General features: G+C 48.8%; 2 protein-coding genes and 1 long non-coding RNA gene across 4 annotated transcripts; 1 reads left to right on the top strand and 2 right to left on the bottom strand.

The window, feature by feature from the left end:
• The first annotated feature begins 912 nt into the window (after nt 1-912).
• On the top strand, nt 913-7,808 carry LOC123188254 (uncharacterized). Of its 2 annotated transcripts, XR_006494457.1 has the most exons (4): nt 913-1,339; nt 1,428-1,577; nt 6,913-7,115; nt 7,248-7,808. It is a non-coding gene; the product is annotated as an uncharacterized lncRNA (long non-coding RNA). The 2 variants fall into 2 exon arrangements; XR_006494456.1 differs by lacking the exons at nt 6,913-7,115; nt 7,248-7,808 and having other exon boundaries at nt 1,428-1,698.
• Nucleotides 1,667-7,127, bottom strand: LOC123188246 (protein NETWORKED 2A-like). The gene is made up of 3 exons (XM_044600285.1): nt 6,996-7,127; nt 2,004-6,457; nt 1,667-1,898 (listed from the first exon to the last, which is right to left on the bottom strand). Exons 1-2 carry the CDS (start codon nt 7,087-7,089, stop codon nt 2,004-2,006), a joined length of 4,548 nt encoding a protein of 1,515 aa, XP_044456220.1. The 5' UTR covers nt 7,090-7,127; the 3' UTR covers nt 1,667-1,898.
• An 849-nt stretch (nt 7,809-8,657) lies between the features above and the next one.
• Nucleotides 8,658-12,574, bottom strand: LOC123188248 (WEB family protein At5g16730, chloroplastic). The gene is made up of 3 exons (XM_044600291.1): nt 12,538-12,574; nt 11,706-12,042; nt 8,658-11,607 (listed from the first exon to the last, which is right to left on the bottom strand). Exons 1-3 carry the CDS (start codon nt 12,558-12,560, stop codon nt 8,941-8,943), a joined length of 3,027 nt encoding a protein of 1,008 aa, XP_044456226.1. The 5' UTR covers nt 12,561-12,574; the 3' UTR covers nt 8,658-8,940.
• Between the last annotated feature and the right edge of the window lie 6 nt (nt 12,575-12,580).

Here is a 12,580-nt window from a genome sequence, read left to right as displayed (position 1 = left end):
GTTGATAATCATTTTTCTAGTATTTATTATCATGCGAAAGGTGGAACGGAGGGGTGGTGGAACCATTACAACGACGTGCCATCACAACCGCATACTCCCCTTTAGGCCTTGTTCGTTTAATCCCACCCCCGCCGGGATGGGAGGGGTCTTGGCCCGAACCCCATGATTTTTACCCTCGCCGGGGCTGATCCTCGCGTAGCTTACATGTGTGTTTGGTTAAACACGATTGGGTTTATATCCCATCCAATCCCACCCCAAACCGCAGGGATTTCATCGGGTTTTGACCCACGTCTCCCGCTGCGTGGAAGAAAACCTCGTCTCGTCTTCTTGAAAGAAAAAGTAGGAGAGGGTGAGAGCGGCGGGGGCGGCGGTGCCGACGCCGGCAGGGAAGGACTGGGCGACGGCTAGGGGCCGGAGCGGACGATCTCTCATTTCCACTGAAGGTCGGCTGCTGCGTCATCCTTCTACCTCCCCCCGCTCCCCCACACCCCCACCCCCAAGTTAGCAGTAGATCTCCTAGTGCGAGCTCGGTGGGCACGGCAGGCAACTTCGGTGTCCCTCCCCAAGGTTTCACACCGGCAAGATCTTCTCCCTTTTTGATTTATAGGGATTCACATCACCTTTTCCGCTGGTGATTGAGGGGATTAACCGAACAGCAATGAAGGAAAGGGTCGAGAGGAAATTCTGGGGATTAATCACGGCAGGGTTTGGGTGACAGGGTGGGGGTCACCCAATCCCTAGGTGGATCAAATCCACTAGAGGATTAAATCTTTTGCAAACCGAACAAAGCCTTAATGGTAAGTGATTAATACTGTAGAGATGAACAGTGCTTAGTTTTGAATTGGAATCCATCCGAAGACGTTCATTTCCACTTGCGAGCCCTGGGACAATCTAGGCCGTTGTTATCCTGAACCTTGCTTCTTATTCAGTTCGTCGACGCTGCTTCAGTTATCCTGAACCTATTGCGAGTCCACGACGAACAAGCAAGGATCGCGGTTCTCACAAATTAAGCCAACCCATCAGTCGAGATCACGAACAAAACCGCAGAGATCGAGCTAGGAAATATCAAAACGAAACTCGACGGAGACGGAGACGGAGACGGCAAGGGGAAGAGGGGTCCGGTTTTGGGAGCTGGGCGACCTCCCCCGCCGTGGAGGTGGGCGCGGCTCGGGGCGCCACGCGCGCCTCCGCCGTGTGGGGAGGCTTGCCTCGGCTAAGCGCGTCGCCGTCGCGGGGAGGTAGATGAGGAAGAGTGGAAACGGGGCTGCCTCGCCGGATGCCCGCGACCTGTTCGACGGAATGCGGCCGCGCGGCGACGTAAGGAAAGAGTCGAAAGCCGGTAAGGATCGCCATTACACCCATCTTTGCTCCGTTTCGTCCGACTGCCATTGATGCTACCATGCCCCTCTTCTTTCTCTGTTGTCCAGGGATGAAGGAACTCGCGACTACCTACAGTTAGAAATCAAAAGCGCAGGCAAACATATGGCGCATTTCATGGCTGCTTTAGTGGCGCCACATCATAAGAGGTTTTGGAATGCGTGTGTTTTGCCATCCTCGTTGAACGGCAGTATAGCAGGGTAAAGTAAAACCATTCACGCATCGGATCTCATAAGTCGCACAGATGAAACCCCTGCCTTTTGTAGCTAAACTAGTGAGAGATTCACTGCCATGAATAAATTATCGACAAAAGTATATATATGTATGTATGTCCTCTGAGAAGAAACAGCTAAATGTGAACCCTAGTTTCTCCCTTAAATATGCTGTGAGGACCTTGTAGTTAGCCGAATAATGAAGCTGTCTGGTACTACCTGATAATCACATTTCAAGTCATGCTTGCCTCGCAGACACGGCTCATTTGGCTCCCCGTGTGATGAATTTGGTTCCATCATGAAGGCAACCTGATTACCGCAACAGCGTGTTAGTCCATCAACTCATAGGAAGAACATCATTAGCTGAAAGTATAGCCTTTAATGCATAAGAAGAGATAGACAGACAGGGTTTACCTATTCCATTTTAGCGAAGAATGCCATGTCACTGTACTGCTTCTGAAGTGCCGGATTCATGCATGCCAACAGCGATGGTTTCTTTTTCTTGGCTGGAAACAGGAACGACCGGAGCGGCACTCGTGACTTAGAGGGTGCATTCCTCCAAGGGCTGCTGCCTTTCGACCCAGATAAGCTGGTGCTCTTCAGTATCTTTGCCAGGATCTTTTCGATTTCTTCTTGTAGCCCTCTTATATAATCTAAGCCAGCCTGCAGTTCATCCGCAACCTTGTCGTTCTCCTGCTTCATGCTCAAGATCTCCCCTTGGAATTTGGCAGCATGGTATGAGGTGAACTGAATCCCTTCCACAGTCTCTGCATCCATCTCCATTGCGGCCTGGATTTCCTCTTGTATACCGCAGAGGGAAGCAAACCTGCACTGGAGCTCCCCTTTGAACATCGCATTCTGTTCCAGCCATACTTGCATTTCAATCTTAAGTTCCCTTAGGCGCTTCTCTATGGTTTCGGGTTGAGCTTCTGCAAGAGGATCACCTGTGCCACCGCTGTTTTCCTTGAGCTTGTCCGCGTTTGTTCGCTTGCCAATCTCTGATTGTAGCTGATCATGCTTGGTCTGCAATTCTAGTATCTTTTCGAATGATGTGCTGAACTTCATCCAGAACTCTAGGTTCTCTTCCAAAAGTCCATCGATGTCTCTTCTGAACTTGTCCTCAAGAGGTGAGGCGTTCTGTATGTCAAGAATATTAGTTAATCTGATGTCACCCATACCGATTCTTTCTGGCTCGAAAACAGCATCATGTGATGCGTCATCTTTGTTCTTGGGGCTAGAATTCTTCATGATTATCCTCAAACTCGAAGAAGCACTTTGTCTCCTTTGATGACCAGGCAAAAAGCTTGGGATCCTTCGGTGCCCCCTGAAGGACCCACTCTTGATACTCAAGGACGTGTATGTATTCATTTGATGGCCATTCTGCTGTGCATCTTTGACAGTAGAAGTGTTCAGGAGTTCACGTAGTGACCGAATCTCCTTATCCTTCAATTCATTGGCAGAGCGTAGTTCGCTCATCATGGCTTTCATCTCATCCAAACATTCCTGATTCTTTAACTCCACTTCTGTAAGCCTTCTCTTTGCATTTTTGTAATTTCGGAGGATAGAAGTGTACTCGGTCAGTAGTACCTTTTCCTTGTCTTGGAGTCCACTCATAAGCAATTTCTGCAGATTAGCCATGTTCCCATCTTGATCTCTAACAACATCAGCTTTTTCACTGCCAGGAATTGAATTTTCAGTGGCATGTGCGTCTTCTGACTCTTCTGCTTTCTTCATCTCCTCTTCTGAGTGGCCTTTGGAAATGCTATAATCCGCTGTTGATGAATCTTGCTTGTCGTCCTCTGACTTCACATGATGATCTCCTGGGACTTCAGATGAAATGTGATGCAATCGATCTAATGATCCCTGCTCATGGGAATGAACAACATAGGATTGCATGCTGCTGCCATTGTTACCAACAGTTTCATGAACATATTTCACTTCTTTATTGTTATGTTCACCAAATGCACGATTGTCTGCATTTTCTGCCTTCTCCTTATTTACTGTTGCAGCTGCAAAGCTAGATTTTCTTTCAAGCCCAAAATACCACAAATCCTCTGAATCACCTGCACTGTCATGCTTTTCTGCCATAATTTCATGGTAACTGTTAGATGGCTGCGTGTTGTCATTGTTGTTTGCTAGCTCCGAGTTACTGGGACAATCAGTGAATCCATATATTTCAGGCTTCCTTGTAGCTTTACCCATCCCAGGATCTTCTTCTGATTCTTTTTTCTTGCACTCGGTTAATAGTACCATTTCCTTGTCTTGGAGTTCACTCATAAGCAACTGCTGCATATTAGCCATGTTGTTCTCTTGATCTCCAACACCAACAGTTTTTCCATTGCCAGGAGTGAAATTTTCAGTGAAATGCGAGTCTTCTAACCGTTCTTCTATGTTCATATCTTGTTCTGAGTGGCCTCCAAAAGTGCTATGAACCACTGTCAATGAATCTTGCTTGCCATCCACTAGTTTTAGGTCGTGATCCCATGGGACTTCAGGTGAACTTTGATGCAATCGATCTACTGAACCTTGCTCATGGGAATGTACAACATATGGTTGCATGTTCCTGCCAATGGCTCCATGATTATATTTCACTTCTGTATTGTTATGTTCACCAGATGTACTGTTATCTGCATTTTCTGCTGTTCCATTATCTACTGATGCAGCTGCAAAGCTAGATTTACCGTCAAGCTCAAACTGCCACAAATTCTCTGAATCAACACTGATGATAGCTATCTCTGACTTACCAGACCAATCCAGGAATCCATCTATGTCAAGCTTTTGTGTATCGTTATCCATCTGATTATCTTCCTCTGGTTTTATTTTCTCACACTCACCAGATGGTTCGGTGTCAGCGGGTGGTGTTGCTTCATCAGTCATTGTGGGCGCATAATCAGCTTGGTGCTCAGTGAGAGGTGACTGCAACATATCGGTAGTATCATTGTCTGCATTTTCAGCTGTTTCCTTATTCACTGATGCAACTGCAAAGCTAGCATTTCTTTCAAACCCACAATCCCATAGATCCTCCAAATCATCTGTGCTGTCATGCCTTTCTGCCTTAATGTCATTGTAACAGTTAGACTGGTGAGAGTTATCACTGACTGTAGCTAGCTCCAACTTACTGGAACAATCAGGGAGTCCATATATGTCAGGCTTTCTTGTAGCTTTACCCATCTGAGGATCTTCTTCTGGTTTTATTTTCTCACACTCGCCAGGTGGTTCGGTGTCAGGGGCTGGTGTTGCTTCATCAGTCAGTGTCGGCACACAACCAGCTTGGTGCTCAGTAAGAGGTGACTGCAACATATCTGTAATAACATCTTCTGCTGTTTCCTTATTTACCGATGCAACTGCAAAGCTCGACTTTCTTTCAAGCCCGCAATCCCACAAATCCTCCAAATCATCTACACAGTATTGCCTTTCTTCCTTGATGTCATGGTGACAGTTATCACTGACCGTAGCTGGCTCCAACTTACCAGAATTATCAGGGACCCCATCTATGTCAGGCTTTGTTGTAGCTTTATCCATCTGAGGATCTTCTTCAGGTTCTGTTTTCTCGCACTTGCCAGATGATGCAGTGTCAGCGGATGGTGTCGCTTCATGAGTCAGCCTGGGAGCAGAACCACCTTGGTGCTCAACAGGAGGTGACTGCAACAAGTCTGTAATACAACAGAAACTACTTGCAGTTTCAGCGAAATTTGAATAGACTATGTTTTCTTCTGCATGGAAGGAGCTCTCAAGGTACTGCACTCTCATCAGCTCATCTTCTGCCTTCTCTAGCTTGTCATTCAGTTCACCTGAGCCACTGGTTACTGCTGCCTTCTGTCCCTCCAGTTCCTGCAGTGACATCTCCAGCTCTGTGTTTTCCAGACACAACCTATCTATCTTAGCAGTCTGTGATGAAACCATGAGTTCCAAGTCCACAACTTTATTGACTATGTCATCAATTTTCTCTGCAATCTCTGCCACGGAAATACAAGTGTCTTTCTGAAAGTATTCCTTGATCTTATCTACTATTGCTTCCATTCCAATTTTCTCCTGCTTCATATAGTACGCATCATCCATCTTAACGCTGGCATCATTTCTCACATTCTCGTGAAGAGAATTTCCTGAATCTGAAAGGAATTTACCATGCTCTTTCATGATATTCTTCAGTTTCTCTCTGGAAACACTGGCCCTTTCCAGCTCAACCATTGCTTGGCTGAACGATAACTTCTGCTGTTCCCGCAATCTGGCAATGGCTTCTTCACAAGATTTAAGGGCAGTCGCTGTCATCAAAGCTCTGGCCTCATCATCTTCGATCACCGCGCTTTCGTTGAACTCCTCCTGGAAGTAGCAGACTTCTTCATGCATGTCGTTGATTTGCTTTTCAAGATCCCAGTACTTTGCTATTCCACTCTCGTAAGAGCTCTTGATGAACTCTTTCTCAGTCTGCAGCACCAATATCTCTTTCTGCATCCTGCTGACCTCCTTCTGCGCATTCTCCTTGTTGTCCGGAGCTGCGCAATTCTTTCCTCCATCTTTCTGTCCTGGTTTCCTTCCTTTCTTCTTATTCATCAGCCCCTCGACCGTCGACTTGTGGATTTTACGAGGATCAACCGTCGTGAACGCCTTCGGGAGACTGTCATCGTCCTCTTCTAGCATAGAATACTGAACCTGGTCAGGGAAGGCAGTTGCAACCGTGTGGTTTGCTTTGTGTAGCTCTCCTGACATGTGGTCATAGCGTTCTGCAAGGGCTCTGTATGCCCGGTACGCTTCTTCCACGGAGCTGATCACCTCTGGTCGCCTCTTGTAATACATTTCTGCCCTCTTTGCGAAAGAATCTGCTTCCTCTCCGAGGAGTAAGAGGATGCACTTGACCCTGTCTTCCATATCTGCACATCAAAGGCAATCTCTCAATGTTCGACCCAATAAATGCAGCAAGTACAAACGGTTATGGAATTACATGGCACCGCACTTCAGTCCTATTTCATAACACGTGCTGGTAAAAAGATTTGATCAAAGTCAGTATCCAAGTCCATGCGCAGAATTGCTGAAATTTAATGTATAGGTAATTTTTCGGAGAGGATTTAATTGCATATATGCTAAATAGCAGCAGTATTTCTCTCTCTACGTGACCAAACGTCATCACATACCAAGATATATTTCTGCTGACCTGAGCCATACATCAGTTTCATGATGAAGTAAGTAGTCTATATATCGTTGCATAATCAATGGGTTTCTTGGCCATAATGGTGTTACAAACATTTTTTGCTGCAAGTGGATTCCATGACAGTGATGAAGCAACTGACCGTATGCCAAATGCCACTTTATATGACAACTATTGCAGGAAAGTTTTGACCAGGATGTGTGAAACAAGTAATGAAGTCCAGGCGGTATGCCTTTGGCGTGATGAAGGAGGCAGGGACGAACCTTGGAGATTGCTGTCGAGCCATTTGGACTGCCTGGTGCGGATGTGGCTCGCCCACCACCACGAGTAGGCGTTGCTCGCCGCGCGCTGCAGCATCCTCCGCGGCGCTTGTTCAGCTGCCGGTTAGCCAGCCCCTCCTCCTCCAAGATCGCTTCCCTGTTTCACCTCCTCTTCCTGTGGACAGACACAGGCCTGATCAGTGTGCAAGCATGAATATAATGGGACCCTGCTGATGATCATCACTGCTGTTGCAGGCAGGACAAGATCAAAGTGCAGGACTCAATTGAAAGGCCAACAATGTGCACACATTGGCTACATTTGCTGTGGGCTGTATGCCATTTTCGGAAGAAGGCGGCGTGGCGCGGCAATGGCGGAGAGGGGGAAGAAGAACAGAGACGGAGAGCAGGAATGCGATGCTAGCAATCTTCCTGCAGAGATGCCATTGTGCTTGATTGGAATTTGAGCGGAAGCGAGCAGTAGGTGGTAGTGGAAGAGAAGTGGTGGTGATGGCATGGTGCAGGGCTCGGGGAGGTCTAGTCTCTGAGATGTGGGCCCCGGCCTCCCGGGAGTGTGTGCTGTCCTGGGTCGCGGCCTGTGCTGCTGCTCGTGCTCGGCACGTCGGCGGGCATGTGCACGACGTTGGGCCAGAAGTAGCTCTGAGATGGGCCGTGGGCTCAACCTGTGCCTTTGCCTTTTTTTTGTGTGTGCATGTCTTTTCCTTTTTCCTTTTCTTTTGCAGAATTGGTGTCAGTAGCAAGTTAAAGCTGATGGAAACAGATAAGGTGTTGTTTTATTCTTATAAGAAATTTCTTATAGACAGCTGCTTCCTCACCTGCCTATGTTTGATATTTTATTATCTGCAATGGCCAAATTTATTTACATTCCAGACATGCCACAAAACAGAGTGTATTCACACACACACACACACACCAGCCCACTAGGCAGTCCGAAGAACACATTATTATTATTATTATTATTATTATTATTATTATTATTATTAAAACTCCATAATTCTGAAAGAAAAACAATAATAGAAACACTGGGAAGCAAATGAATGCTGCTCTCGTATCATTTGATACTTTACACCCAGCCAGGATGCAATTATGCAACAGTTAAAGGCCACATGGGTGCATGTGACAAAACCCACCCACCCAGCCCCATCATCAAATCACAGCTATTTTAGCTGTACCACCTCCAATATAAATATAAATACATCATTGTCATTTCTTTTCCACGCACCTGATTCGGTCGATGCCACCTTCCCAAGCAACCAAGATTAGGAGGGTCCAACCACACCCAAAAAGCAAGTAAATAAAAAGGTGCAAAAAATAAAGCCAAATCAGATCAACCCATCTCAACCGTTGAAAAAACAAACCATGGATGGGATGGCCAACATCTCAACAGACATGGTTAGAATGCCAGCAGCAGGCATGTGAATACTATGCTTTATGCCAACAGACATGATTAGAATAGCTAACAACAGATCATGCCAACAAGCATGATGTGGTTAGTTATAGTATTAGGGTTTATCACCCACTGGTAACATCACATCAGATCACATCACATTATAGTAGAGGTGCATCACATGATATGAGTGACATCAGCTTGCCATAAGGAGCTACACAGTTTTTAATCAGGAGGATTAGTAGGGGCTCTCCATCTGGTTACAAGCAAACGGCCACAAATCGTGTAGATAATAATAGCCACAGCCATAGGGCAAAGAACAGGAGGTCCAGCTTATAGAAAAAAAAAAGAAAGAGAAAAATGGAAACACCCACAAAGCTACTGCAATCACCGCAAAAGTACAGGCGTCGACAGTATAAAATTACACGTGGAAATTAAGCACACTACCTTGCTGTCATCAAACAAGAAGAAGAAGAAAAGAAAGATCAGAGTAATAATAAACACCAATAATAGTACATGTGTTTTTCTTCTGTTCACCTGCTACTACTTGCTGTTCTTCTTTTTCAGTAGGTTACCAAACTTCTTCAGCAGGGGCTTGTTCTTCTTCTGCGGTTTCGTTGTTGTTGTCGGGGACATTGCGACTTTGCTGGTCACCTCTGCTGATGCTGCTGTTCCGTTTGCGTGTTCGGTGCTGCTGTCCTCCTTGGAGGACAGGTCGTCTTTCGACGATTCGGTTTCTTGTTTCACATCTGCCTGCAGCTGCTTCTCGACAACTTTGTCGCTCTCGTGTATCGTGGTGAAATCACCTTTTGCTTCCTGCTGTTCGACCTTGCTGTCGTGTTTCTCTTCCCCTTGGTTCATGTCGCCGTTGGAGTTCCCATTGGCGACGATGAGTTCCATGCTCGGTTTTTTGTCACTCTCTCCTTCCGTATCTTCAGTTTCTGCAGCTGTCTCGGCAACTTCACGCGCTGAACTGTGTACCTCATCCACAACCACTAGCTTCTCTTCCTCCTCAGGATGCTTCTTTTCCATGGCTTCAGCAAGCAAAGCAGACAATTCCTCTATCTTCTTCATGGCGTCGGCCTCTCGCAACCTGAATTCATCGTTCTCCTGGGTTAAGCTCTGCAATGCGTTCTCTTTATCAAGCAACCTATCCTTCAGTTGCAAACTCTCAGACATTGCCTCCTGCGCAGCCTTGTTAGCTTCAGCAACCGCTGATTCCATGTGTGCTAGCTGCTCTTGAAGGCCCTCTTTCTCAGCCTTTACCTCCTGAACAGCCTTGTTAGCTTCAGCAACTGCTGACTCCGTGTACAAGAACTTCTCTTGAAGATCATCTTTCTCAGCCTTTACCTCCTGCACAGCCTTGTTAGCTTCAGCAACCGTTGATTCCGTGTGCATTAGCTGCTCTTGAAGATCCTCCTTCTCAGCCTTTACCTCCTGCAAGGCCTTGTTAGCTTCAGCAACCGCTGATTCCGTGTGCATTAGCTGCGCTTGAAGGTCCTCTTTCTCAGCCTTTACCTCCTGCATAGCCTTGTTGGCTTCAGCGACCGCTGATTCCGAGTGCATTAGCTGCTCCTGAAGACCCTCTTTCTCGGCCTTTACATCCTGCACAGCCCTGTTAGCTTCAACAACCGCTGATTCTGTGTACAGTAGCTTCTCCTGAAGTATCTCTTTCTCCTCATTGACAGTTTGGAGTTCGTGCTCTGCATCTCGCAATGATGCTCCTACCCTGTCGGCTTCTGCTTTAAGAGCGGCAATTTCTTCCTCCGACTGCTTGTTTGATCTGACAATCTCAAGCTCCTTAGCTTCGCATTCTTCTCTATACTTGCTCACCTCAGCCTCCAATCTTCCGACGGTATTCCTTAAACAAGTGATGTCATAGTGTGCCTCCTCAATCATTACCTCATAGTTCTCTTTGGTACTATTTAGGGACATCTTGAGATCGCCAATCTGAGCGAGAGCGTGCTCATAATCATCTTCTTTCTTCAGAAATCTCTCGTGTGCTTCCTCTGCTTTGCCAGATGCCTCACTCAACGCAGCAGTGAGATCCTCAACTGACTTTCTTTCTTTCTCCTCTCTGTCCCTAGCATCATTCAACTCATTAATGAGCTTGATTTTCTCCTCTGTCAGGCTTACAATATTTGCATTAGCAGTCTTCTCATTGTTTAAAGCCTCCGAGGCCACTTCTTCGGCAGCCTCAAGCTTGTTTTTCAGAACATCTATTGTTGTCTGCAGCCCAAACAACTCCTGCTGAGAGGCGTCCAGGTTCTCGCTGGATTCGTTGATTTCTGTTGAAAGCCTTGCCACCTCAATTTCCAGTGCTGTTGTCTTTCCTTTCAGCACTTCCATTTCAGATTCTCTGTCCTGTAAAATAGACAGGGTCTTGTCCAATTCTTCTTCTGTGGAGATAAGGGTATCGCTTTTGGCCTTCTCGGAGAGAGTAGCCTCCTCCAGTTCCATTTCAAGTGATCCAGCCTTGTTCTTCCATTCCTCAAACTGCTGATGGACTTCTGACTGGGCCTTCTTTGCATCAGCCAACTGTGTTTTAAGCTCCTCGGTCAGTTTCTCCATGTCGGCCAACCTCTCCTCAAGAACTCTTGCCTCCTCTAGTTTGCCTTTGAGAACTGAAATCTCAGATTCCAGATTCTTCACAAACTCCTCCCTTTCACGGTTTCTACTCTCCTCAACCGCCGCACTGGAATCAAGCAATCCTTTCAAGCGGGTGACTTCGCCGGAGAGGATCTCCACCTTGTCCGCATTGACCTCGGCGATCTTCATGGCATCGTCTGCGTGGCCAAGCGCGGCCTTCTTGGCCTCGTTGGCCATCGAGAGCTCGCGCCTGAACCTCTCGAGCTCCTCCGTGGTGGTGACCAGCGTCTCCAAATCCGCGGCGTGCTGGCTGCGCACACTCTCCACCTCCCTCTGCCACTCCTCATCCCTCTTCTGCGACTCGTCGATGCCGGCCTGCTCGAGCTCGTCGGCGCGGAACTTCTCGATCTCGGTGGCCTCCTCGGCCCACCTCTTGGCCATGAGCGCGTCCTGGAGCTTCTCGTGTATCTCATCGGCCACCCTCTTGGCCTCGTTGAGCTCGCCGACGAGGCGGTCCTTCTCGCCGACGACGAAGGAGAGCTGGTCCTTGGCCTTCTTGAGGTCCTCGTGCGCGGACTCGAGCCGCGACTGCAGCTCGATCTCCCTCCGCAGCTGCTTCTGCTGCAGCCGTCGCAGAGAATTCGCAAGTCAATTTCCGGCAAAGGCACGTCATTTTCACCCTGCCGACAGCGTAAAGTTTGTGGTGAAGTGAGACTCACGTCGGGGGGAGGCGTGCCGATCTTGGGCACCCGGCGCTCGGCGACGGGCTTGGCGTCGGCGGATCTCGGGGAGCGGTCGAAGGAGAGGCGCGGCCGCGCCGCCGCGGCGGCCGGCGGCGAGTTGGGCTCGGACCTGAAGGGCCCGCCGGTGTTGCCGCGCGAGCCCCGGGGCGTGGACGGCGTGCCCCCGCCGGTGCCGGTGCCGGCGGTTGTGCCCCTCCTGGTGCCGCCCGGGGTGGAGGGGCGGTAGCCGGAGGAGGGCGTGGAGGGGCGGTGGCCGGAGGAGGGCGTGCTGGGCCTGGTCCTGCTGCCGACGGGCGACTCATTCGGCCCAGATCTGCAAACAAGAGCGCACCGCCATCGATTAGAGCTTCCAACCTCTTCCACATCCACCAGCACGAATTGCAAAATGCAGGAGCGAATCCGAGCGCATAAATAAACCACAAGCAAAATCAGCCATGGCTCTGGGAGCGCCATTGGAAGAGGAAAAATGGAGGAAAAAATCGAAACTGCCAGACGGACAGGCGGAATTAAGTGGATCAAGAAGCAGTTCCTGGTGACGGCAGAGGCAGGCGACGGGAACTGTCGGTTCCGAGACGCTCGCCCTCGCCCGAGTCGCCGCCGCGGAACGGCGGGGAGCAACGCGGAGGGGGGGTGGAGTGGCGGCGAGATCCGCCGCCGCCGCCGCCGCCCCCGCCCCCGCGGGGATGGATAGAGAAGAGAAGAGGATAGCACCAACCAACCAACCAGCCCAAAACCGAAAAGCCAACCAAGAAGCGCAGCCAGACAGAAATGGCAGAAAAGGAGGGGGGAGGAGGAGGGGAGGACGCACCTTGATCTGGAGGAGGGCAGCATTGTGCGCGCGCGCGGGCGGG

Source organism: Triticum aestivum, chromosome 1A (assembly GCF_018294505.1).
Source record: "Triticum aestivum cultivar Chinese Spring chromosome 1A, IWGSC CS RefSeq v2.1, whole genome shotgun sequence".
Taxonomy (NCBI): Eukaryota; Viridiplantae; Streptophyta; class Magnoliopsida; order Poales; family Poaceae; genus Triticum; species Triticum aestivum.
The sequence above is the reverse complement of the archived record's forward strand: the minus strand, read 5'-3'. Positions and strand labels throughout refer to the sequence as shown.